Source organism: Marmota flaviventris, chromosome 3 (assembly GCF_047511675.1).
Source record: "Marmota flaviventris isolate mMarFla1 chromosome 3, mMarFla1.hap1, whole genome shotgun sequence".
Lineage (NCBI taxonomy): Eukaryota > Metazoa > Chordata > Mammalia > Rodentia > Sciuridae > Marmota > Marmota flaviventris.
In genome coordinates this window covers 59,325,485-59,350,584 of record NC_092500.1, presented here as the reverse complement: position 1 = coordinate 59,350,584, position 25,100 = coordinate 59,325,485, and the positions used below count along the sequence as shown (strand labels likewise).

The 25,100-nt window shown below is 44.3% G+C and overlaps 1 protein-coding gene across 7 annotated transcripts in view; it reads right to left on the bottom strand.

The window, feature by feature from the left end:
• The window catches only part of Baz2a (bromodomain adjacent to zinc finger domain 2A), a 33,895-nt gene that overhangs the window by 3,820 nt on the left and 4,975 nt on the right, over nucleotides 1-25,100 (bottom strand). For 3 of the 7 annotated variants that reach the window (XM_027926556.2, XM_071609748.1, XM_071609749.1), the window contains 25 exons: nucleotides 14,916-15,053; nucleotides 12,791-13,381; nucleotides 11,737-11,922; nucleotides 10,459-10,677; nucleotides 9,559-10,038; nucleotides 9,356-9,416; nucleotides 8,472-8,580; nucleotides 8,202-8,303; nucleotides 7,859-8,069; nucleotides 6,409-6,509; nucleotides 6,047-6,112; nucleotides 5,701-5,928; nucleotides 5,303-5,557; nucleotides 4,490-4,704; nucleotides 4,118-4,192; nucleotides 3,735-3,915; nucleotides 3,549-3,608; nucleotides 3,206-3,350; nucleotides 1,962-2,614; nucleotides 1,599-1,821; nucleotides 1,340-1,495; nucleotides 1,086-1,237; nucleotides 600-889; nucleotides 355-487; nucleotides 94-240 (listed from right to left, as the gene is read on the bottom strand). In XM_027926556.2, the coding sequence (XP_027782357.2) occupies nucleotides 94-240; nucleotides 355-487; nucleotides 600-889; nucleotides 1,086-1,237; nucleotides 1,340-1,495; nucleotides 1,599-1,821; nucleotides 1,962-2,614; nucleotides 3,206-3,350; nucleotides 3,549-3,608; nucleotides 3,735-3,915; nucleotides 4,118-4,192; nucleotides 4,490-4,704; nucleotides 5,303-5,557; nucleotides 5,701-5,928; nucleotides 6,047-6,112; nucleotides 6,409-6,509; nucleotides 7,859-8,069; nucleotides 8,202-8,303; nucleotides 8,472-8,580; nucleotides 9,356-9,416; nucleotides 9,559-10,038; nucleotides 10,459-10,677; nucleotides 11,737-11,922; nucleotides 12,791-13,381; nucleotides 14,916-15,051 (5,175 nt within the window). In that variant the 5' untranslated portion in view covers nucleotides 15,052-15,053. Of the gene's footprint in view, nucleotides 1-93; nucleotides 241-354; nucleotides 488-599; nucleotides 890-1,085; nucleotides 1,238-1,339; nucleotides 1,496-1,598; nucleotides 1,822-1,961; nucleotides 2,615-3,205; nucleotides 3,351-3,548; nucleotides 3,609-3,734; nucleotides 3,916-4,117; nucleotides 4,193-4,489; nucleotides 4,705-5,302; nucleotides 5,558-5,700; nucleotides 5,929-6,046; nucleotides 6,113-6,408; nucleotides 6,510-7,858; nucleotides 8,070-8,201; nucleotides 8,304-8,471; nucleotides 8,581-9,355; nucleotides 9,417-9,558; nucleotides 10,039-10,458; nucleotides 10,678-11,736; nucleotides 11,923-12,558; nucleotides 12,747-12,790; nucleotides 13,382-14,915; nucleotides 15,054-24,631; nucleotides 24,779-25,100 lie in introns of those variants that run through there. The other 4 variants (XM_027926552.2, XM_071609750.1, XM_071609752.1 and 1 more) reach the window with 4 other exon arrangements.

Here is a 25,100-nt window from a genome sequence, read left to right as displayed (position 1 = left end):
TGCCCCTGAGTTCAATCCCTGCCCTCCCGCCCCCAAAAGAAAATCTCCAATTTATGATGGATGGGAGTGGGAATCAGAGAGCAGAAGCCTCACCTGGGCCAGACAGACAGCACAGAACCAGTCTCCTTCTGGGACAGCCTCCATCTTGGGCCGATGGCAGTAAATGTGGCAGCCACGGTCACACCCATCACAAAGCAGAAGAAACTCATCGTTGTCACCCTTCCGACAGACTAGACAGGTCTGGACCAAGGTAGTGAGGAGAGAGTGTGAGCCCTCAAGCCTCTGCATACCAGTAACCCCACCCACTCTGGGCAGCTGTTTCCTCAGCCTTTCCAGACTTTTCTAGTCTCTTACCACTTTGTTGACAGACTTCTCCCAGGCAATGGACCTTTCCAGCTGGCCCACACACAAGCACACCTGTGCTGCACTCCGGCATCGCTCAAGTGTCTGGCGCCAGACACGAACTCGAGGAGTGATTTCATAAGATCTGAAGGGAGAAAGTGATGCTCTCTGAAGGAAAAGTAGGATCCACTAAAGACGGAGGTACTTATATCCCTTTTATCCCCCAAACCAAGAAAAGTGGAGTGGGAATTACTCACATCTCTGTAGTGGTGCCTTCAGGAGCACCATTGGGTGTGCTGAGCAAGGCCTTCTCTAGAACCACTTCATGAGCTGGCCAGAGAGGCTCCCGCAGGTACCGCCGCTCCACATTCTGTTCCAGGGCAGCCAGTCGCATAACAGCCAGGTCCAGAGGGTTGGTACTCTTACGTTGAGGTGCCAGTCCTTCCCTGCCCCGACCTCTCCAGGTAATATCTTCCTGGGAGTCAGGGAGATGCTCACAGTAGGCCAAGTCTTCCCGAGTAGAGTCTGGGCTAGGACATGTCCAACCCTTCAGTAGGAAAGAGGAATAAAATTCATAATGAAGGAAGAAATTTAGGCATAGAAAGCAAAAACAAAAAACATGACCCACTTAAGCTCATGGTAGGTCATTTGTGAAGTGGGACCAGAGGGTTCTTCCTAACAGGGCACAAGGGATTGATGTCCTCCCTTAAACAACTCCCAAGCCAGTACCAATCCCAGTATACCCGAATCTGCAGATCGGACAGGATAACCCGCTGTTCCAGTTCCTCTACCCACTGAAGCACAGCTAGGTCTGTTTCATATGTCTTCTCTTTGGAGGACCAGCTCATAATCCCTTCTTGAAAGGCAGGTAGCTGAGTAGGCTCAAAGATGGGATCTAAGGAGGGAGAGGCAGAGGCCCAGGCCCATCAAGCTGTTAACCACAGCAGCGCTCAACATTTACCATTTACACTGAGTTCGGGTCAAGGTGCCTACTCACCAGTTGAGGGCCGTAAGCAAACTTCCTGCAAGAAGTCCCTGTGCTTGTTAAGGTGTTTGTGAAGTGCCTTTTCCCGGATGCCTCGGGGGTGCAGGGCCTTGAGCATGGCATCCAATGTCTCAGGATTTTGGATCCACCACCAGCCTGAGCACATCTCTGTGAGCAGAGGAGATTTACTGACAAGGATAGGACGTGAGGGAGCCCACTATGAATCACACTGGTCACCACTCTTACCCCAATTCCACCTAATATCACTCACCAGGAGGGACAGGCTGGGCTGTCAACTGGGTTAGGTAACGCTGTTCGATCTGTTTGAAAAATTTGCTGGGAGGTCTCCCTCTCCGTTTTGGCTGTCCCAGCCCCATGGGACTCTGTGGCGTTTCTCCAGGGTCTCCTGTTCGTCTCTTAGGGGCCACCCCAGGCAAGGGGGTGGAAGAGAATTGCACTGGTGAAGAAGGATTGGTAGCACTGGGTCTATTCATCTGTGAATAAGTTGAGACATAAGGCAATGAGAATATTCTCACATTTACAGATTCCCTCAATTTCAGACAACAGCCCCTCAGCCAGGCAATGAAGCCTATGGCAAGATGAAGCCAAGTACATACTAATTCTGGCTACTTACTGGCTTGGAAGAGGCAGGCAACTGAGGGGAAGGAGCAGGCTGGTCCTCAGAAACTGCAGGGGGTGGTGTAGGGGCAGCATTACAGGGCATCTGGGCTGAGAAGTTAAACCAGGGTGCTTGAGGGTCAGGGCCAGATTCAGCCTCATCAGGCTCTGGCTCCTCCAGGGGTTGAGGTGGGGCTGGGTCTAGTTTTCCTGGGCTGCTGTCAGGTGTAAGGACTGAGCTGCTCAACAGGGAACAGTGGCTCTGAGTCTGGCTCAGCCAAGACAGGAAGGCTGACTGACTGAGGTCATGCTGGCTCTGACCCAGAGACAAATGGGAGCCTTCCGGCTCCAGGAACCCATTATGGGGCTGAGGATGAGACTGAAGCTGGGGTTGGGCAGGAGACTGAAGCTGAGGATGGGGCTGAGCCTCTGGATGAAGCTGGGCCTGGGGCTGTTCTAAATCCTGTTCCTTGACAGGGGATTTAAGTTGCCTAGGTTGCATTGACCCAGGCTTAGTTTTTCGAGGTCGGCCTCGGGCCCGGGCAGGAGAACTGGCGGAGCTGTTAGAACCAGCTAACTCCCTCTTCACAAAGAAGAGAGCAGGGTGGGGTGCTGGATGGGCTGCCACCTTTAAGGAGTCAGTTTCCTGCTTCATCGTATCTTCAGGAACTGTGAAGAGAAGTAAAGAGCATAAGATATAACATTGATAACATAATGGGAAAGAAGCAGGCTTCTATATCCTATCAGCATAGGATACACACTTTTTTCCCATATTGTACTAGTCCTAGTGCCCCTTTTTTGAGATTTCACTGGCAGCAGCTTACATGCCAATGAACATAGTATCTGGGGAAGACTGTATGACCTAAGTGATCATTAACAGCATAATCATAAACTTAAATTTATTAAGAACCAACTATATGTTAAGCATTTATTTTTTTGTGCTGGGGACTGAGCTATCCCTAGACCTGTTAAGCACCTTTCCAATTAGAAACATTAACTCATTTAAATCCTTTCATTGCTTTGTGAAAAAACACATACTATTATTATCTCCAGTTTACAGATGAAGGAACTGAAGCACACAGCTGATAAGTGGCCAAGCAGGTAGGTAGGTAGTCTTACTTCAGGGCCTGTGCTCTTAACCACCACTATGCTATATTGACTTTCATAAAATGAAAGCAGTCCCAGACCACAAGGTAGAAAAAAAGGAACAATTTAACTTTTGTTAAGATTCAGAACTCAGGCTTCCATAGACACTCCTACCTAAGTTCCCCTCTGTTCCTTCCACGAAGATACCGGCCAAATATGGCAACACCCAATAGCGGCGTCTGTAGCGATCTTGACCCAAGGAGACTGCTCGAAGCATCTGGGATGAGTGAAGCAGCTTTTTGCGAAAGAAGAGCTGACGCTGGGTAGACAGCAGAAAATGAGGATGAATAAAAAACACATTTCCAGAGCAACAGTGGCGAATTCATTTAGTATATGGGAGAATGGCAATGGCTCTCTGTTTTCCTATAGAATTGACACCATCTGGGCCCAGCTCAGAAGATGACCAATTCTTGCCAAGCCCATGCCTCCAATTCTTGGGAGGTTAGAAGCACAGTACCTTACTGAGTTTTTCTATCTGACGCTCTAACTCTGGGATACTAGATGCTATAGCATCAACCTGGAAAGAAATAAGTGGATATTGAGAAAAAGGAAATTAATCAGTATCAAGAAAGAAAACATCTACTTTCTATCCTCTACTTTCCTTGTCCTCTCTCTTTTTTAAAATCATTTTCTTATCCAGTACCTCTCCATCTCTTCGGCCTCTGCGGCCATGAATAGCTGCTATAGTCTCCTCCTCTTCCTCTTCTTCCATGCCACTGGTTTCCTCCATGATTCGAGAACTACGCCGCCGTCCCAGGCCTTCCTCTGGCCCTTCCATTTCTACTTCAGGTCGCCCAGTTCGCTTGGCCAGAGCAGTTTTCAGTCTTGAAACAGATGGAGAAAATGTGTGAAATTGTGACGAAGAACAATGCCACAAAAGGAACACCCAGAATCTAAATCATCCTGAGACCTGGTTAAGATCCCAAGTCCAGGGAAGGGGCTAATGTCACCATATTCTAGGCAAAAGTCCTGGCTATCCATGACCCTTTCCCACTCTCTCTGAGCTCTACCATGTCTTATCCCTACCTCCGAAGTCGGCCTTCAACAATCCATTTGTTTTTCCTGTAGCTGGACATACTCTCCAGAGTCTTGTCAATCTCACTGCAGGGAAATAGGGAATGTAATTTTGAGGTAGAAATGGCAGCACAGAAAAAGAGAAGGCAGACTTAAGGATAAAGGGGCTGCAAGGAGTTTCAGCCTAGAACCTAAAATGGATGAATGGCAAAGGAAGGCTTAAATTTTCCTAGGGAGGGCACTAAGATTCAGTTCAAAGTCAAAACATCTTCAGAGCTTGGCAGGGGATAGACATCACCCCAGAAACTTCTACATGACTAAACTCCTCCCCCATCCCACTCTATACAAGGTATAGGATAACCACCCCCACCGCCAGCCCCTCACTTGATGATGAGGGTGGAGCCATTGAGCTCATGCACGAGGAAGGCCAGGACAGCAGCCTTCTGTTGGGGTGGCTGGGCCTGAAATGGCTGGGTGCGCAGGCTGTCACAGAGGGCTGGCTCTACTCCATATGCCATGAGGAAGCAACGCAGAATCTCAGACACATTGTCTCTTGTCAGTGGGATCTCAGATACCTTCTCCCCCAAGATCTTTAGGGACTGTTTGGAGGAGAACATAATGGGAATGAGGAAGAAAAGGGTAACAACTCAAACTGGGTGTACCTAGAATTTGGGGTTAAGATTAAACAAGAAAGCTGGGCATGGTGATGCACATCTATAATCCCAGCAGCTTGGGAGAATGAGGCCTGAGGATCACAGTTCAAAGCCAGCCTCAGTAATTTAGCAGGACCTGAAGCAATTTAGCAAGACCCTGTCTCAAAAAAAGAAGGGCTGGGGATGTGGCTCAGTGGTTAAGTGCCCCAGGTTCAGTTCTTAGCAACAAAAATACACAATAAATGAGTTGGACAAGAGGAAAAGAATGTAAGTTGAGAGACCACAAAAGAAAAGTACAAAATTCAAAAACAAAACAACAACATACAAAAGAAAGGGAATAAAATAAAGAAAATGAACAAAGTAAAGCCAGAAGCATCAGGAAAGGAAAAAAACAAAAAAAAGGGAAAACAGAAAGAGGAAGAAGCTACATCCTCTTCACTTCCCATCACTTTAGGGAGGGGCTTATAAGCATTCTGAAAGAGAAAGAAAAACTGACACAAAGCCTATCTCAAGCCCTCCCAGCATGCTTAGGAAAGAAGCTCACCTGACAGTAGGAGGGCAAGCCAGGATCATAAAGTGCAGCCTTTAGGAGCCGCACCAGCAGGTCTTGCACCTTGTCCAAGCTGTCACCTTGACACAGGAGTCCCTCTTGCAGGACTCCAAGGCTAGGCACATCTTTGGTAGGGTCAAAGCCCAGCACCTTGCCGAAGCTGTGCAGGAACTCCACGATGGTCAAGCAGTCTGAGAAGGCCCTACTGGGCAGTGTCAAGCCAGGAATGCGTGTGAAGTCAGGCAGGGGCTGGAGGGGTAAAAGTGGTAGGGCGTCCTGTTAGACTAATCAGAAGGCAACAATATGGAAGCCCATGAGGTCCTTTCTTTTAGAGAAATGTCCTCACAACTGGCCCCTCCATGACCCAGGAACTGTTACTATCCCCTCACTACCTGGTGGTCAGCCAGACACATATCCTCTGTGGGCTTCTTCATTTCCTCCAAGATCTTCTGCTGCCTCTGCCGTTCCTCTAGACGCCTTTGTGTGGCCAGGGTCTTATCTGCTTTACAGGCTGGCTTGGCTTTGGCTACCTCCTCCTTTATTTTTACCTTCTCTTTTTTTTCCCTCTTCATTTTTTCCTTCATTTTTTCTTGCTTTGTCTTTATCTTTTCCTTCTCAGCCTACCCACCCAAGGGAGAGAAGAACCAACAGTGCCGTAAAAATACCAGTCAACACCCTTCTCTGATGCCATTCTGGTGGCTTCAAAATTAGACTTGGTGATTGTGTACATGCACTTACCTTGAATTTCTTCTTAGCATCCTTCTGCTTTAAGCTCTTGGTATCTTGTTTCCGTTTGTTTCTGGCCTGTAAACCATAAGGGAAGTCATTTCTCCTCAAACTCTGAAAGCATCTCTGCTTGGGCTAGGATTCAAAAACAGATAAGGGTGCTAGGGAGGAGAGATGAGAGATGGGATGATGAGGGTTTGGCAATGGATCAACCCTGGAGATGCCCACATATTCTTGAATAAGCCGAATTCCCTAAATCAAGCCAAGGAAACTCAGGGTAACAAATGTGTTTTGCTACATAGGGGGTGACAGATGTGGAAAGGGAAAAAAAAGATGAAGGGGGTTAAGAAAAGTTAGCAACTAATGCCCCTCACCTGCCCTTGTACAGGAGTCTGACATTCTCCCCGTTGTACCTTCTGCCTCATCTTCTTTTTGCTTTTATTCATCTTTACTTTATCCTCCTCATTCAGTGTTTCTATGAAGGTAAAGAGAAAAATGAAATGAGTGAGGTGAAGAGACAGGTCCCTAGTATCCAGTGCAGCACATAATTGTTTGTCACAAACAATTCTACTGAAGAAACTTTTTTTTTTTTTTTTTAAGGTATACATAATAATAAATATGGGGAGAGACACCTGCCATGGTGATGGCACAAAGAACTCAAATGGCATCCCCTGTGTAGAAAGAGCAGCCCCTGGCTCCAATTAGACTGTTGTGGCAACAGTCCAGTTAAGGGAGAAGAGGCCACCATAGCAGCATAGCCTTGCAACCTATCTCTCTCAGGCTACCCGACAAGGGCAGAGACACACAGACTGATTTTAGTGCAGAGAGAGCTAGAGAAAGAAAGAAAACAAAATGCCAAACTACCAGGAAAAGGTCATGGCAATTGGCAGCATTGATTAACCAAGAGTATACCAGAAAAAAAGGGCAGATAAGGGACTCTTCAATAGTCAGATCAGCACTGACACAGATATTGCTTATGTCCAGCAACCATGGGTTGCTCTGTTAAAAAAACAAAACTGAATTTATTTTTTTTTGGAAGACGGAATACTTAAGTATAATTCTGCAAACAGTGTATTTCATAATAGATTATTTCTGACATAATAGTACCTATCCTTTTGTTTCTTATGTAGAAACAATCATTCATCTACATGGCAACCTTCTGAGTTAAAAGAGGTATTACAGGCGGATAACTACTTAAGGTGTCTATTTGTTTTTTTTTTTTTTGCAGTGCTGGTGATTGAACCTGGGGCCTTATGCATGCCAGGCAAGTGCTCATCTACTGAGCCACATCCCTAGCCCAAGACTTCTATTTAAATATGAGAAGATGGCAGAACTCTGAATAGGAATTAAAAAACTATTTTTTCCACCTTCTTCACACTATACCAGCGTAAATGCAATATTTACTGAAAAAATTAGATATTTCCCTACTTGTGTATCTCACTAAAATAGTATCAATTATCTTTAGAATTCAGATATAAATCCTGAACCTCCATGACAGTGGAAACAAGCAAGGTAAGAGGTGTATAACCAACATAAGAAAGGAGCTGAAAGATGGGTAAAAAACAAAGTCCTCTCCTCTAGCTTATAGAGCTACATCTGGCTAGAGCCCAAGGCTTCAGTGATTAGAATTCAAGGAAGAAGTGGCTGAAATAGATGTATCCCAAGTGCTGGGACCCTATAGCTGTCTTCTAAGGAGAAGCTGAGTCAGATTTATTCTATCCAAAAGTCAGTCATGCACCTGGGGAAACTCAGATATTAGCAATTCAACAACATTCGTATACCTCAGGGAGGGAAAAGATACCAAGGTAAGACATACCACCATACCTTGGGCCTCTGGTTTCTTTAGGAAGCGGTTGTCTGTCTTATTCAATAGCTCTGGAATTTTGACCTTGGGAGGCCGACCTCGGCCCCGTTTCACCTTGGGGACTTCCTTAGTTTTGGCTTTCTCATTGTTCCGAGGTCGACCCCTTTTGCCAGTAATTGCCTGAATCCTGGATGGAATCTCCTCTGCTGAGAGTTTTACCCACTGCAATCCCTAAGGTAGCAAGGAAGACTATGTCACAATGGGAGAGAAAGGCCCCCAGAACCTCCAAAAGCCATAAGAGGAAGCCGTAGATTGTCTACTCTTTCTCAAGGACAAAACCATATTTAACCCTTGGGCCAGCACCTCTGGTGTATCTCTCTCTTCAAAGAAATCTCCAACAGGCATCCGGGGACTGAAGCTGAAGTGCTCCCGGCGGACACTGTGTACCACGTTGCGGCTCAGGTACTAAGAGGAGGAAGTAAAGAAACAGTAATGAGATTATAGCCCTACCCATGTCTTTGGCCAGCAAAGGCACAAGCAGAATAGGCCCCAAAGCAGACAATGCTCTTCTTCTGTCACAGGGCCCAAAGAAATGAGCCTCTACTTTAGAAACACTCACAAAAGCTACATTACCTTGATTACTTCCGGAAATTGTTTCATTCTCTTCCCACAGGGGCCATAATACCAGGTTTCCCCCTGCCATCGATGGCTGCCTTTCTTGATGCGCACCTCTCTCCTCCACCTGCCAGAGAAGCACATGGGCCCTGCCACCAGGTCACACCCCTACCCACTCCCATGCCACCCAGAGTCAAGCCCACTGAGCAGATGGCCCACCCGCATCTGTCTCATTAGTACTGCATGCAGATGCAAAAGCAGCATGAGACACAAGCTTAACTAGAAGACAGGCTTGAGTTCCAGGAAATACCTTAGAGCATTCAGGAAGAAAGCAATACACTAAATTGTACAAGCCCAGAAAGACCTCTATCCCTCATTTTTACAAAGTCAGTGAGATGAGCAGCCAGAAAACCCTCCCTGAAGCAATTCAGGGCAATTACTGAGTTTCCAGTAAAAGAGGACAAAGACCTAAGGAAATAAAGGCAGACTACAGAGGGTGGGGAGGCAAGCAGAAGAGTAAACTTGCAGCAGACTCCATGAAATGACTCAGTAGGCCAAGTTTTAGTTAGAACTCTCTGTTCTAAGCAAGAGTATTGTTAAGACCAAACCTTATCTTTCTCTCAAACTTTTAAGCAGTACTTATACTTAGTGACCACAAGTAGCCTTACAGGGGTTGGGTGGGGGGAGGGAGATCCAGCAAGACAGTTATTTCCACAAGGCCCTTGGTGTCAGCAGCCTTGCTCATTTGGAGATAACAATATGATAAGAGAAAAAGGTCCAATAATCCACTCCTGTCTAACTCATTCCTCCCCCACTTCAGATGAAGAGAGGAACTCCCCTCTTCCTAGAGTCATGCATTCAACTTGTCAAGGTCAATGCACATAGCAATCTAGAGCATTTACCCATGCTGGAGGGGAAGACGAACTTCTTCTGGGGTGGCAATACGTCTCCTGAGAATATCACCTTTGGAAGAAGATAGGAGATACCCGAGTTAGAGAGTTTAAGCAAAATACTGAAAACAGGCTAGAAGGGAAAGGCTGAATACATCATAGGACATAAACTTTTCTAGAAAAAGCCAGAGGTACAACAGAATCTGGACGCTCACCACTTCCAGAAGTAGTGACTCCCCCAGTAATCTCTTCCAGGTCAGCAGAAGCCTCAGGGAAGCTGCTGACATCCTTATTTGCTGGGGAAGCTGTTGGGAAGGCAGCTGCTGGGGACGTTACAGGGGAAGCTTTGGGGGAGGTCACTGAAGTTGTCAAAGAGACTTCTGAAGAGACTGCTGGGAGGGCTACTGAAGAAGTTGAAGAGACTGTTGGGAAGACTACTGGGGAGACAAGTGGAGAGGCTGGAGAAACTGCTGGAGAGACTTCTGGAGAGATATCTGGGGAGGCTGCTGGAGAAACTGCCAGGGAGATTGCTGGGGAAGCTGTTGGCAAGGCTGCTGGTGAGGCTCCTGGATGCAGCTGAATAGTGGATGACTGGTCAGGGGCTGGCTGGGAAAGGGGTGGTGGGAAGTCTGAAGCCTGAGTCTCCATTTCTTCCTGTTCAGCATCACTGCCATTATTCAGGTCAAAGCTGTTATCTAGAAACCAAAGGAAAATGGCACCAAAGCCAAAGAGGGTTACTTCAAGGGCTCTTCCCTAGGGTTGGGAAAAGAAAGTAGCTTTGGTTTTCTTCCCCAACCATTCATGAGAATTAAAGGCAAAACTGCTGCCCCTGCTGTCATTGTATGAAAAGATATCTTTTACACCTGGAGCCAGGAAGGCCTATCTAGTCTCCTTTCCCTGCAAACTCCAAGTCAAAAGTTCCTCTGAACAGAAGACACAGGTCAGAGTGTCCTGTGTCCTTTTTTAGTCCCACCACACACTATCCCATAACCTCCTCAATTCCCTAAAAATTTGTTCTTACAGAATTCCTACTCCTAAGGTTCTAATTATAGAACCTATTCCCTCACTTTTTTGCAGGCCAAGAACTTTTATTTGTCCTATCTCTCCTCACTTACCTTGCAGGACAGATTCCCCTAAAACAGGTGGAGAGTTGGGGCTGGCAAAGATTGAAGTTGATGTTTGACTATCATCTGCCAGAAGACTGAAGGCAGTAGCATTGTTGAGGGAAGGGCAATCAAGGGCAGAGATCACAGGGCTATCCTCAAGAGGTAGCTTGTCTTCTGCACCCATCAGCTCTGTGTCATCTATACCATAAAGTCCTCCACTCACTGGCTCTATTTATAGAGTAAAAAAAAAAAAAATCAGAAAGCAGGATACTGAGGAAAAATCTGCAATCAAGATTTCATTGAGAAATACTGGCCTGAAAATATCCAATTCTAGTTTACAGTGTGAAGATTTTTTAAAAATATTTTTTTTAGATGTAGTTGACACAATACTTTCTATCTATCTATCTGTCAGATAGACAGATATCTATCTATCTATCTATCTGGCTGAGGATCAAGCCCAGGACCTCACATGTGCTAGGCGAGCACTCTACTGCTGAGTCACAACCCGATCCCCAAGATTTTTTTTTAAATATTTTTTAGTTGTAGTTGGACACAATATCTTTATTTTATCTATTTATTTTTATGTGGTACTAAGGATTGAACCCAGGGCTTCACACACACGGGGCAACGCTCTACCGCTGAGCCCCGACCCCAGCTCCAGTGTGAAGATTTTAACATTAAGTCAGGGGATATTTATGGCACTCTGAAAGAGTAGTCATGAAACTATAGAGAACACAGTTTGAAGGTAAAAAATTAAGGAAGAGGTATTGATCATGTATCCACTCACAAATCCTTACAAAATTTTAGCATTTATCATAAATTATACTACAATGGGGGTAAAAAGTTATTGTTCATTGGCAAATGTTTTCTTTTTCTTTCTTTCTTTTTTTTTTTTTTTTTTTTTTTGTGGTGCTGTGGATTGAACCCAGGGCCTTTGCATGTGAGATAAGCACTCTACCAACTGAGCTATATATCCCCAGCCCAGCAAATGTTTTCTTTATAGTTACAACCAATAGCCCAAATAGCCCAAGTGTGTGGTAGTTAAGTTCCTATAATTATTAGAGCCCAGGGCTCTTGGCCAAATGGAACACTGGGAAAAAAAACATGGGAAATGAACCAAATCAGTTCAGAGTGCAATTGGTTGAGCTAGGTCAGTGTAACTGTGGTTTGCCAAAGGATTATCCAGGGGCACCACCAAACCAGATTCTCCAACACTTTCCCTGGTTTTCTATCTCTTCTAGGTAGTAGAAGCTGGCTATCCTCTGCTCAGGTGAATGCCAAGCCTACCTGATGCCAGAGAGTCAAAGGGCTCAAGAGAATCTTCACTGAGGATTGGAGTGTCTTCCAGTTGATCAGGAAGATGTGAAGGATCATCTAAACAGCTCACTGTGGGGTCAGGGACCAGGACTGAGACCTCTTGGTGTAATGACTCCACAGAAGAAACAGAGCCATTATAGCCACACATCTTTAGTTCTAGGGAATATCAGGAAAGTGCAAAAGTCAAAATCAATGCCTTCTACTGGTTCATTAAGCTACAGCAGGTAATTAGTTTTTGATAAAAGGATAGTCAATTCATTCAACATTTATTGCTGCTAGGGTGCCAGTTCTATGTTGGGAACCTATCTTATCAAGACACTCTAAATAAGCAGAGATGTGCTGGTAAAAATCAATCCTATGGCGAGCAAAGAGAGGGGAAAGGAGAGTGGGGTCTGAGATAAAAACCCCACCATGTTCTTCGATGTCTTCCCTGATGAGTGGGAACACAGAAATATTCTATGATTGTATAAGGTGGTCACCCTTGAACTGAGGATCAAAAGCAAGCTAAGCTTTTATCTATTTTGAGGGAAACAATGAAAGAGGTTGTCACATGTACCAATGCTAACAACAAAAAGGAAACTGGGTAAACAACCAATGGTATGTTCTGCCTGCTTACTTCTCTCCTTCACATGCCAATCACTACCAGTTCTCAACTCACTTTAGCAGCCAGCCTCAACTTGCCATAGTTGAAACAGCTTCAATGCCCACTGCTAATGCCCTAACCCTTCAGTGTTTTTCGGAAGAAGCCCTTCTTGATGCAGTGTCTGTTGGGGCTGTTTCAGGCTCGCCCACCTGCCCTCTCCAGGCCAGCAGCTCTGCATGAGCTTGAAATAATTTGCACTCCCACTCGCGAGCTGGTGCTGCAGCCACAAAAACACCAGCCACTTGGCTCTGCTAATCACCAACATGCAAATCAGCCTCCACTGCAGAGAGCTGGAAAGACAAGTTTTCCTCACCTCAAAAGCCACTGTCCCCCACAGCCCCATTTTCCTTCTCCCCACCCAGTTCATGGACCCAGTTATACCTGGCTGTTCCTCTTCCAGCTCCAGGCTGCCTACCAAGCCAGTGCCATTCTCTGCCACAACTGTCAGCTCCTTTTCTGCTGCCTCATCAGGATGGATCCCACTGCCTACCTCCTGGGAGGGCGCAAAGGTCTGGATGCTAGATCCCAACATAGGAGAAGTCTGTGGGGAGGTGAAAAAACCTGGGGGTCCATTGGGCATCACCTCAAAATTCTGGTCAGGAAAGGAATCATACAGTTCCTGTGAGTCGAAGTTTAGCCCCATGGGACTCTGGGTACCGTTGGCCCAGAACTCTTGGCTCCCAGCCCGAAGGTTAGTGTTGTGACTTGGGGATGAAGGTTGTCGGCTGCCCCCAAGGATGCCGTTGAGTGGGTACTGTCCCCCCGAGAACTGGGAGAGAAGGGGTGGGTCCTTGAGGTTGCTGCCAGGATTGGCAGATGGGTACTGTGAGTAGTTCCAGAGACAGTCGTAGGCCACGTTGGGGTGATGGAGGTGTGAGGTGCTGGAGGAGTGGGGAGCAGAGTTCAAAATCCCTGAAGTAGTAGTGTGAGATACAGTAGATAAGCCATTAACATTCACATCCCCATTCAAACCTGGCAGAGAAGGAGAGAAAAGGGTTAGTTATGGATATATATGTAAGTAATTCTACCAAAGAACCCCAAAGTAACAGCACTGACTAGAAAAAGGGAAGGTGAAATGGTGGGGGAGTCCCCCTGTTATATTTAGCTTTTGAGCCTCTGGGGAACACCAAACCCAGATGCTCCTGGAAGTAAGCTTAATAACTGCCGCTGAGGCTGCTGAGCTCTCCAGGTCTACCATGAGAGCCACCAGCAAAGAGCTGGCTGTTGCTGCTGCTATAGACTTTATTAAATGAAGCTGTTTGCAGACTCCCTATAGTGACTTGCATTCTTTCCCACTCTTATTCTCTAGGGGAATTCTTCCCTTGAAGGGGCATGAATAAATTCTCCAATCCCCCACTCCCATCTTTCCCTAGTGCCTATTTGGCCCCACAGTGGCACCAGAAGGGACAGCCTCCATCTCACTGGCACATGCAGATCCAGCACTTTGTGCTGGGCTAAGAATAGAATGTGCAGTCACCACAGCTACAAGATTCCAGCTCAGAAGGTTGGGCTGAGTTTTTGCCCTTCCCCATAAGCCCAGAAAGGTAGTATGCAGTGGGTAAAATTCTTTGCATGATCAATGCTGCAGAATTCAGCTCAACATCAATGACAATCTCTGGGATGATGAAGGACAATGAAATAAAAGGAACCAAGACACCTAGGAAGCTGGGGTGGGGGAACCCCAATGAAATAAAGGAACATCTTTCTATAAGCAAGCCTCTTGTAGAGGATAGGAGGGCAAGTGGCAAGTATAATCCTATTATAGGAAGGAGAGAAGCATGTGGGCTTCTCTCTGCTTCTAAGCATAAAGGACTTGAAATCCAAGCAAAATTTTAAGAGGTACTTGGTACAGACATGATACAGAGTAACTGATAAGCCAAATCTAGAGAAGATCAATCCTGGCAGCAACATTTTCATCTGGAATTATAAATTTCTCTCTGGAAAAACTAGGTAAGCACTAAACCTTCCCTTATCCCTATTTTCTATCCAAGGAAAGGAGACGACACAGGCAAATTTACATCCGCCCTCTTCTCTGCTGCACAAAAAGGCAAACATCCACAAACCCTTCACTCATCTTCCCCACCACTAGTCCTAGCCCAAAGTTTCTCCAACCTCTAAAGGCAGTGTTTCAGAGGGCCGGTCCTTTATTTCTCTCTGATGGGTCCAACCTGGTCATCAGCAGCAGTAGCCACCTCACTATTCTCTGGCAGTAGCCAGGGAACAGGGCTGACAGAAGAGCAGGCCAAGGTGAAAAAGCTTGTGTTTTCCTAATCTCCTCCAAACTCATCAAGACTAAAAAGTGTTGCTTCCATAAACCCCTAGAATTTAGTCTTAGAAGTCTATTTCTCTCTAGTAGCTGGAGTTCTTGGATTTACTTTCTCCTCATCTGGGAGGAAATAAAACTGTGGAATAGCTATCCCAAAGTGGAGCCAAATCTCCTCCCATCAAACTACTCTAAAGAAATGATGCCCATTCCCACCCCAGGCCATGTGGCCCTCACACTCACTTTTCCCTTGCTGGGGGAAGTTCATGGGAGACCCGTTAGTGTAGAGGCCCTCCCCTGAGGAAGGAGAGGGTTTCAGTCCTGAGGCAGCAGGTGCAGGGGGAAGGCCAGTAAAGTTAAAATGGTCGTTTGCCTCCATTTCTGTAGGAGGGGAAAGAAAGGGGGAAAAAATACTGGCGGTTAAACAAGGTTATGTCATCTGGAATCTTCCAGAGGGAATACCCCCCTTCCCTCCCTTTTTTCTTCTCTTGAGAAAAGGAGGAAATATACCCCTAACCTGGGCAATGACCCTATAGAAACAGTCAGCTTTATAGTGATTAAAAAAAAAAAAAAGTTCATGGAAACAAAACAAAAGAAAACAAGACACAAGTCTATAAAGGAGTCTGCCCTTTGTGTAAGCCCCACCCTCTTAACTCCCAGCCCAGGCTACTCTAACCCTCTGTTAGATATTATTGGCCCTTGATTGTAACATTTAGCATTCTCTATTGTTGCTTTATACTCAAGGTAAGACCAGAGTCCCATTCCCAGGGTCCACAAAAATGTTCTCAAAACCATCTTTTTGACAGGAAGTCACAGAAATGGGGGTGTTGGCAGGAAAAGCATGTTTAATATGCATGTTTTATTATACCTGAACTAAACAGTGTCTACGTTACCCTATCAACACTTCTAGATATCCTAAGAAGTACAGTTACATGAGTAAAGGGATTTGAAAGAGAGGCTACATTTCAGAAAAAGTGACCATATGGCAAAATTCAAATCACCCAGGGATATTCTACTACCTTTTTTTGGGGGAAGTGCTAGAGATCAAACCCAGGGTCTCAAACATGTAGGCAAGTGGTCTACCACTGAACTTCACCCGCAATCTCAATATTCTATTTCTTATTTGTGGGAAATACCATGCTCTCCAAGAATCTAGGTTAAATAAATGTCAGTGTTGAAAAATTGATTAAATGAGAGTGTTCCAAAGAATATTATTATGTCTACCATGGTTAATTCCTAATGTTTTGGTTTCATGGCCTAAACATAAGGGTCATGAAGAGAACAAAAGATGCTTATGATTGCAGGGGTTCAATGAGGGGCAATAAGGCTAAGAAGCTATTCTTTTTTTCCTGAATATGATGGGATATAGTACTATGGAATGATGAGAAGTGAAACCCTTGATCAGAATAAATTTAACTTTGAAAGAGCAAAGAGAAGAAGAAAGATAGGAGGCAGAAGCCAGAATTTTTGGCAAAGTCTGATACATCAATCAGATACTTGAGATATACTAGTACATATTAATGATATGTGAGAATCTGTCTTGATAATTATAATCCAAGGAGGTGCTTGATAAAAAGCACCTCCTTGGATTATAATATTTTTTTCTGTGTGTGTGGCACTGGAGATTGAACCCAGGGGTGTTCTACCAATGAGCTACAACTCCAGCCATTTTTTTTGAGACAGGGTCTAAGTTGAGGTTGGCCTCAAACTTGTGATCCTTCTGCTTAGCCTCCCCAGTCCTAAGATTATAGGTCTGCACCACTGTGCCTGGGGGATTATGTTACTATATTCTCAAGGGCAGAAGAATTCACACAGAAAAGTTTCTTTTCCAGTTCCCAAGATGAAGCAATAAGCAGACCTACATGATGTATGAATTAACCATTTGAAAGGGAGAATAAATTGGTTAAGAACTATATGGCCACGGGCTGGGGATGTAACTCAATTTAAAAAAAACAAAAACAACAACTATATGGCCACTAGCCAACATTTGTAAGAGTTATGCTCATGAATATGCCACAAACTGCAAATGAGATCTCATTAGGTAAATTATATATACAATATATACAATTCTGAACATGAAATATAAACCCTTTCTGTATAGTACATGGCATTATAACTAAGGTTTTCCAAATTAATATCACAATTATCTCTACCTTAATTAACTAAACCAAGAAGTAAAAATAAAAGTTTGAGTTTTGTTGACTTAAGGAGAAAAACTTTAGGACTCACTTCTTTTCCTTATAGGATTTCCTATTTCTATTCCAAAATAAGTATCAGGCCTCAAATTGCTGTGCATAGATGAATAAACCAAGTGTCTAGAGAAAAGACCTCATGGTTCTTCAGAATTCCCCTATTTTATTGTTAATACTTACTACTCCTTATCTGTAGAGGGTCTGAAAAATAACCATCATAAGATTAATAACCTTCTGAAGAAAGGTCATTCCTTAATCTACAGGTTAAGCTTGCTTAACCCACAGAGCAAAGAGGAAATTTGGTAGTTCATTTCAGATATCCTGGAAATGCTATGCCTGGAGAGTCAATTTCATTTGGTTCTCTCCCCAGCTTCACCTCTCCTTTTCTCCAGTTTTATGCACAGCCACATCTCCCCTGCTCTGTGAGGTGAGGGGACAGGGACGGACGGACGGACGGACGGATGGATACATACATACACATACACACACACACACACACCCTTTTTCCTCCTTTGTACTCTGAACTACACCTTCTCACTCAATGATGGGCCACAGTTAATTTTTCCATTCTCTATTTGAATCCATGAGGAAACTAATGACCTCTTCGTTGCTCAATGAAAGCATGGCATATCCTGTTTTATGAAATACATACGGTACTTCACACAATAAGTGGATGGCTCACAGAAATCAGAAAATTAAAAGGAATGGGAAGTTATCTGGTACCTGAGGTCTGCTTCCACACCTGTTCTAGTAAAGGGTCAGAAATACCACAATCATTCACTTACAAGCCTTCTAGACACACAAAATACTCTTAGTGATTTTCAGTGAGGTCAGCACAATGTAGAAGGCTCTAGGTTCAAATACTAGCTCTACTATTTACCAGCTTTTTGACTTGGATTTAAACTTGTTGAACCTCAGTTCATCATTGGCAAAAAATTCTGGCATGCACTTCCAGGACTTATAAGGACATCTACATAAACATCCTAGCACAGAATTTTTGTCACCCAGCAAACATTCAATAAATGTTAGCTATTATTATTAGACAAACAGAGAAGAATGATCAGTTTTCAAAATGATAATCAGCTCTATAAGGTCTAAATTTAATTTAATTTAAAATCATCACTAACACAGAAGATACAAAACCAGGGATGACCCAGTCAGATCTCCCTATATTCAACTTGACTCCTGATTTCAGTTGTCACTTAAACATGGGATCCCAATATGTGAATACAACGAAAATGTGAACAGCTCCTTCCCACAATAAATCTAGGGTTATTTCATTCTAACCTTCCTATCCAAGATGCTTTACACAATAATGCCTTAAGATAAATTCTTTCAATCCAGAGCTAGTAAGAACAGTAAAGCAAAGATGGAAGGTATCCATCTTTCCTTAACCCTCTTTCCTTTGAACTAATAGAATTTAAGCTAAAAAGAAAGAAAGAAACCAGCCAGTGCTCAATTTCCAGAAGAGCAGACAGTTCTCATGATCAGGAAGCACAATCAGACAAGCACCCAGCCCAATCCCAGATGTACATAAATGGATGTCTTAAGAGCTCTTGTGTTGGTATAGGGGTGTAGCTCAGTGGTAGAGTGTTTGCCTAGCTGGGTTCAACTCCCAACACAGTAAGAAGGAAAAAAAGCTGTGTTTCATTTGTTTTTTAATTGTTGCTGTCTTTTCCTTTTGCAGTACCAGGAATTGAACACATGGGTGCTCTACCACTAAGTTACATTTCATTTGAGAATTAAGTCATACTGCCTCTTAAATTTTAAGCAGTAAGACATGGCCAAGCTGGCTGCTTTTCTCAACTACAATCAGAGTTTCTACTCTGTGGGCCTATGACATGGTTTTAACAGAGAAAGGCTGACAATGCACAAAGTATTGAAATAAATATTAATGTATTTCAGCACTGTTGCAGGTATCCTATCTGACCAATTCTAACCTTTAGGCCTCTGAGGCTACTACCCACTGCCCCCCGCCCCTCCCCCAAAAAACCCCCACAGGATCACAAGATACATCAACACTCAACACCCTCGAGCTGCAGACTTAGGTAATTTAATTCCTGCAGCTCTTAAAAAAAAATCCTTCCTTGCGCATTACACCAAAATTTCACAAATGGGAGATTTCTATTAGGGTGTAGGGACTGAGACCTGATTGAAACCCTGCTTTAATACAAAAAACTTCCTAAACTCTGGGGAAGTTCTAAGCTTTCAAGTTCCTGACTACAATTAGCAATATCTTCCTTTTGTATCTAAAAACCTCCACTAATAGAGTTCTAAGTGCAGAGCTTCAAAACTGACATGCCCTCTTCTCAAGTCAGGACAGCCCATCTCAACACTAGCTAATGAGCTTCCTTTGGAATTCTGACTCAGACACACTATTATGCATCAACTGAGGCTCATTCTCTTTCAAAATGTCCTTTACTTAACCCTCTTTTCTAGTTAGAACTCTATGTGAGGCTAAAGGAAGATGATGAAAGGAAGATTATATTGGAGGCAGCAGGGGGACTCACAGAAAACTGCCATGTCCAGGCTGCTTAAGACAATACAAAGATAACTTGTTCTCTGTCCTTACTTCTTAACTATGTAGGTTCTACAGCATCAACTGGATATTAAGTTCCACTATTATTATTTCTAGCATCTAATTTAGTGCTAAACACAAGAATCAAGTTTTTGTTGAATCCATAAACCAAACAAATAGATGAGTAAGTCTACTCCCCTCCTCTGACTACCAGCTTACTATCAAAGAAAGGTTGTGGGCTTTATACCTATTTTTCAGAGAACCAAAAAAATTCAGTTTCATTCTATGTTCATAAATATAAAAATCTCTAGAGGAAAGAAAAGACTCAGATCTTGACGTGATTTTTAGATAGCTATCCCCTATAAGCCTGGGGAACAGAGAAGTAAGAATGTAAAAAGTCAATAAATTCAAGTTCTAAATTAAATATTCTAACAGGTTTAACTGAACACTCAAGGTACCACAGATTTTTTGAAATGAAAACATTTAACTAAATAAAGGAACCACATAACAACCTAGGTTAGGTTTTCTGCCATAGCTTTGGTCATTTCATTATCAGAAAACTAGAATTGTCCCTGAAATTGCAGGACACTAGAAGCAGAGTCCAGAGTTTTATAACAAGTATTTTCACTTTTAGGTCTGATTGTTTTTCAGAATTTCAACAATTAAGGGCTCCAACCCTTCCTCCAGCAAGATGGTCCCCTCCCAAAAACAAACTGAGCAAGCTGTTAAGAACCCCATGAGTGCTGGGTGTAGTGACCCCTACCTGTAACCCATCCCAGGCTGAGGCAGGAAGACTGAGGGTTCAAAGCCAGCCTCAGCAACTTAAAAGAGATCCTGTCTCAGAATATGTAAATAAAAAGGGCTGGGGATGCAGCTCAGTGGTTAAGTGTCCCTTGGTTCAATCCCTGGACCAAAAAAAAAAAAAACCCAAACAAACAATCCTAAACCCATTAGTGCCAGGTGTAGTGGCACTATTTCCAGCTGACAAATTAAGTCTACCAAACAAAAAACAAAAAACACATTCAAAGAAAGGTCTCTCAGGCTACACAGTAGGCATTTTTAAGAGCTGCAGGAATTATCCCATGCAATCCCAGTAATACAGGAGGTTCAAAAATTTAAGAGCAGCTTGGGCAACTTAGCAAGATGCTATCTCAAAATTTTTATAAAAGGCTGGGGATGTATCCTAATGGTAGAGCAATCTTGGGTACAAGCCCTCCTATCTCAAAAAGGGTGGGTGGGGGGAAAAGTAAGCTAGAGATAATCTAAAGTATAAAGGGGCTGGGGCCGTAGCTCAGTGGTTAAGTGCCTTCCTCGCATGTGTGAGACACTGGGTCGAATCCTCAGCACCACATAAAAATAAATAAATAAAGATATTGTGTCCATCTACAACTGAAAAAAATTAAAAAAAAATATGTGTAGGTAATATGCAAATAATATATATTATATAAGGAACTTGAGCATTCTCACATTCTAATGTTCTTAGGGATCCTGGAACCAATCCCCTACAGATATGACTGTGTTCTCTTTAGTGAAGGGAAGGGACAAAACACAAGCCAATGAATGCTACTCTTGCTGCTGGTGACAAGAATTTCCAGACCCTGTTTAAAGATAGGGTTATTTATTTTCCTGTTTTGTTTTGCGTAACTTTTTTAAACTTTAAAATTATACAATCTGACAAAGCTGGTGAAAAAGTCCTCATACATAAGAGACAACTTTTGAGAAAGTGTTTACCTTAGGCTATGAGACCTCTGAAGATACCAATATCCTAAGAAACAAATCAGGAACATTATCTGGGCCAGGAAATACCTCAAAAGTTGTACATTTCACTATTTCCTAGGACATAAAAACTGGTATTACTGCCTCACTTACCACAGTACACACAAGGTCAAATATCCCAGTTATTGACTACCTTTAATACTGTTTCAACAGTTAAAAAAAATTATATATATATATTTTATATAGGCTGGGTATGGTGGTGCACATCTATAATCCCAGTGACTCAGGAGGCTGAGGTAGGAGGATTTCAAGTTCAAGACCAGCTTTAGCAACTTAGTGAGGTCCTAAGCAACTTGACATGACCCTGTTTTAAAATACAAAATAAAAAAAAAGGGTTAGGGATGTGGCTTGGTGGTTAAGCACCACAGGGTTCAATTCTCTCACCCCCCAAAAGAGAGAGGGGCTTGACCTCTTCAGAGGTGAAAAGGTCAACAGCCAGGAGACAGCAGCAGCAGCCCTAACAGGGTTTGCTTCTCTTGGCAACACTGCTTCCAGAAACAAGACTGCAAAATGAATCACTAAGACATTTTAGACTTCTGACAGGCTGAAGTCAGCTCACGTAGTTCTCTTTCTACCTCAGATTTTTTCTTTTAGGAAGAAATTTAAAAAAAGGACCAGTCAATATTAAGAATCTACTTCTCTGGCACAGTGTGGTGGTATACTTCTGTAAACCCAGCTGTTCTGGAGGCTGAGGCAGGAGGATTGCCAGACTTGGTAACTTAGCAAGAACCTGTCTCAAAATAGAAAATAAAAAGGGCTGGAGATGTAGCTCAGTAAAAAGTGCTCCTGGTTTCAATCCCCAGTGAGGACAGGGGTAAGAAATCTATTTCTTTGATAGAAAAACGCATTCACTTTACAAAAAGGCCAAAAAAGGTTTGCTTCAATTTTGTATCAAATGAAGTCACTGTTTTCTCAAAATCTGTTTCTATTTCTTTCAAAGACTCCAAAAAATAGAGTAATCTTTTCTTCACTCCCCCCCAACCCACCCACCCAGTTCTGGGATGAAACCCAGGGTCTCAATCATGCTGAGTAAGCATTCTACCAGCATTCCAAACCCAGTCTTTTAACTCCAACAGGCAAAATCAATCTACTTCTCAGTCAGGTCCCAATTTAGGTACGAAAGGGTTGAACAAAGGGAAACTTAAAAATCAGTGTGTGAGGCTGGGATTGTGGCTCAGCGGTAGAGCACTTGCCTAGTGCTTGAGGCCCTGGGTTCAATCCTCAGCATCACATAAAAATAAATAAGATTATTGTGTCCAACTACAAAATAAATATTTTTTTAAAAATCAGTGTGAAATCAACTTTATCAGAAAGCAACTCAAAGAAACCAACCAGTCTAGAGGAAGGGGTAAGAAAAAGGACAGATGACATCAGATGAACTTCTTTTTACTGTTTCTGGAATATCAATAGTCCCAATATAAAAGAGCAATGATGTCATTTTACTAGTTATGATGCCACTTTTTCATACAATCATATACATCTCTGTTCTTATCCTGGATCTTCAATCTAGGAATCTACATCCAGGTAGTAGTTTTTTGACTGGAAAATAGTGAAAAGATTATTTAAATGCTAGGCTTACACTGTTTTTAGGCTATTCCAAATTATCTTAATATTTTGACTCTCAAAATCTGAACTCCTGTGGCCAACTCTTGTCCCTAACCAAACCCAGTGTGTAACAAAATGTCTGGGGACACAGCACACAGTACCATTACTTTATGCTACAGAAGAAATCAGGTGAAAAACAAAAAACAGAAAATCTGCGCACATGACTATGCACAAAACAGAAAAATCCTACCATTCTCCAAGAATAAGGAGATGTTCTTCTATGAACTGAAAAGTAATCAAATAACAGCAAACTCTCCTATTCTAATTAGTTCTGCACAAGGTAAAACCTCTAGCACCCTAATTCAACTAAACAGGCTTCCCACAGAGACTGTCCTTAGGCTAGAATCACCAGATTCAGAACAAGCTTGCCAATCAGCCCCTATCCAGATATACAAATCCTAATCATTGTTAAATCTTCTCCATCTCCTCTTCTCTCTCCAGTTCTCAGGATCTACCCTTCTTTAATTCACAAGCTTACTTTTTCAGGTGCCCTACAAAACAGAAACTGTCATACTTAAGACCAAACTAAGCAAGACCCCAAGTTTTGGCAGGTATGCTGAGGGAATCTGCATCACTAGTATTTAACATGTACTCTGTTGGTGGATAATGGAGTGTTTTTCTATGACCTCTAGCTCAAAGGTTAAAAAAAAAAAAAAAAAATCCAGAGACAGAGACAGAGATACTCTGGAGAAAGGGATCAGGATCAGTGAGTCAACTGTAGTTGACTACTTCCAGCTGACAAATTAAGTTTACCAAAACAAACAAACAAACAAACAAACAAACAAAAACCACATTCAAAGAAAGGTCTCTCAGGCTACACAGTAGGCAGGATCCAAGTTTGCCCAGAAGGCCTCAGAAAATGAAACCAAATCTGATTTAAATGGGCATTTCAAAACAACGAGACAGAGACGGCAGCAAACGAGACACAGAGACAGCAGCAAACGCACAGCTGCCATTTCCCGGCCACTTCCTGCAGGAGGCTGGGGGAGGGGCTGTTTGTGTACAGATGGAGGTGGAGGCTATCCCCCCTATTACCCTCCAAAGGATACAAATCCCTTACTCCAGTAAGCCTTACAAAGAATGACTGCGAATAGCATTGCCTTTCCCTGAAAATTGAGAACACAGAGAAAGAAAGGGATGATGCGAGATCACCTTTTCTGCCACGGAAACGGGGATCCCCTTACTGAGGGATTTCCTTGGAAAGGAATCCCTCTTTATTCTTCCCCCGAGCCCAGTTTAAATCCCGATGCCTAGCATCAGGCCTATCGACCCCTATCCCTGGAGAGGGGGATTCTCCCTGGGAGTGAGGGCCCCATGCCAAGCAGCACCATCCCCAGCCAGGCCCTCTCCTGCACTTCAAGCTCAAGAGATCCTGCGCCCTCCCCGAGGGAGACGCGCTCAAGCCCTTGGAAACCCCTCAACCCTTCACTCATCACAGACAAAATGCCCCATCCCCACAGAGTTTAACGCACCCAGGGAACCCCCTTACACACCCCTTGAACGCGGGCAATCCCCACCCCCAAGGAAAGAGGTGGAGCCCCTCCCGGGGATTCCACCCCGAGTCCCCCACAGGAGTCATCTCCGCCAGCCAAGAGGCTTCTCCGCCTCCTCCATCACGTCGCTGCGGCCCGGAGCCTACACAGCTCCGCCCGTCCTTGCGGCCCGGCGCCGGGGTCCTCAGCAGCCCCGCCATTCCCCAGGGCAGGGAGACCCCCGCCACGGTTTAAGTCCTAGCGGGAAATAAGCTGGAGTCAGCTTCCCGCCCCAGGGCAAGACTCCAGGCGACTTGGAAGCCTGGTTTCCCAAAGGAAAGCCTCGGGTAAAAGCGGGGCTCCCTCCCCTCAGGCCCCCGGCCAGACTCCACAAACCTGAGAAGGCGGCGTCCAGCCGGGCTCGGGGTTCGTCTCTCCCCGGGGGGTGGACGGTTCACATGGCCGCACTGCGGACGCCAGGAGGGGAGGAGACGCCCGCGGGGGAGGGGGTCTGGGGTCCCGGGCCCGGGAAGGGGGGAGGGGGACGCGGCTCAACCGCGGGGCCCGAGCGGAGCCAACATGGCCGGCGGGGGAGGAGTGAGTCGGTGCCGGAGGGGGCGGGGAAGCTGCGGCCGAGAGAGCCGCCCTCCGCGGCCTCCGCCTCTGGGTCCTAGTGCGCGGCGTCCTGGTTTCCAAACCCCGATCTGGGTCCTAGTGCCGCTCTGAGTCCTACAACCCTAATCCCTAGATCGGCTCCTTCAGCTGCATCTCTTTGCCTATAGTCTAGCTTCACAAACTGAAAGGTGAGCCATAGTCCCAAAATTAATCCAAAAGAGTAGGTTACATTTCTAGGACCAAAGGCATG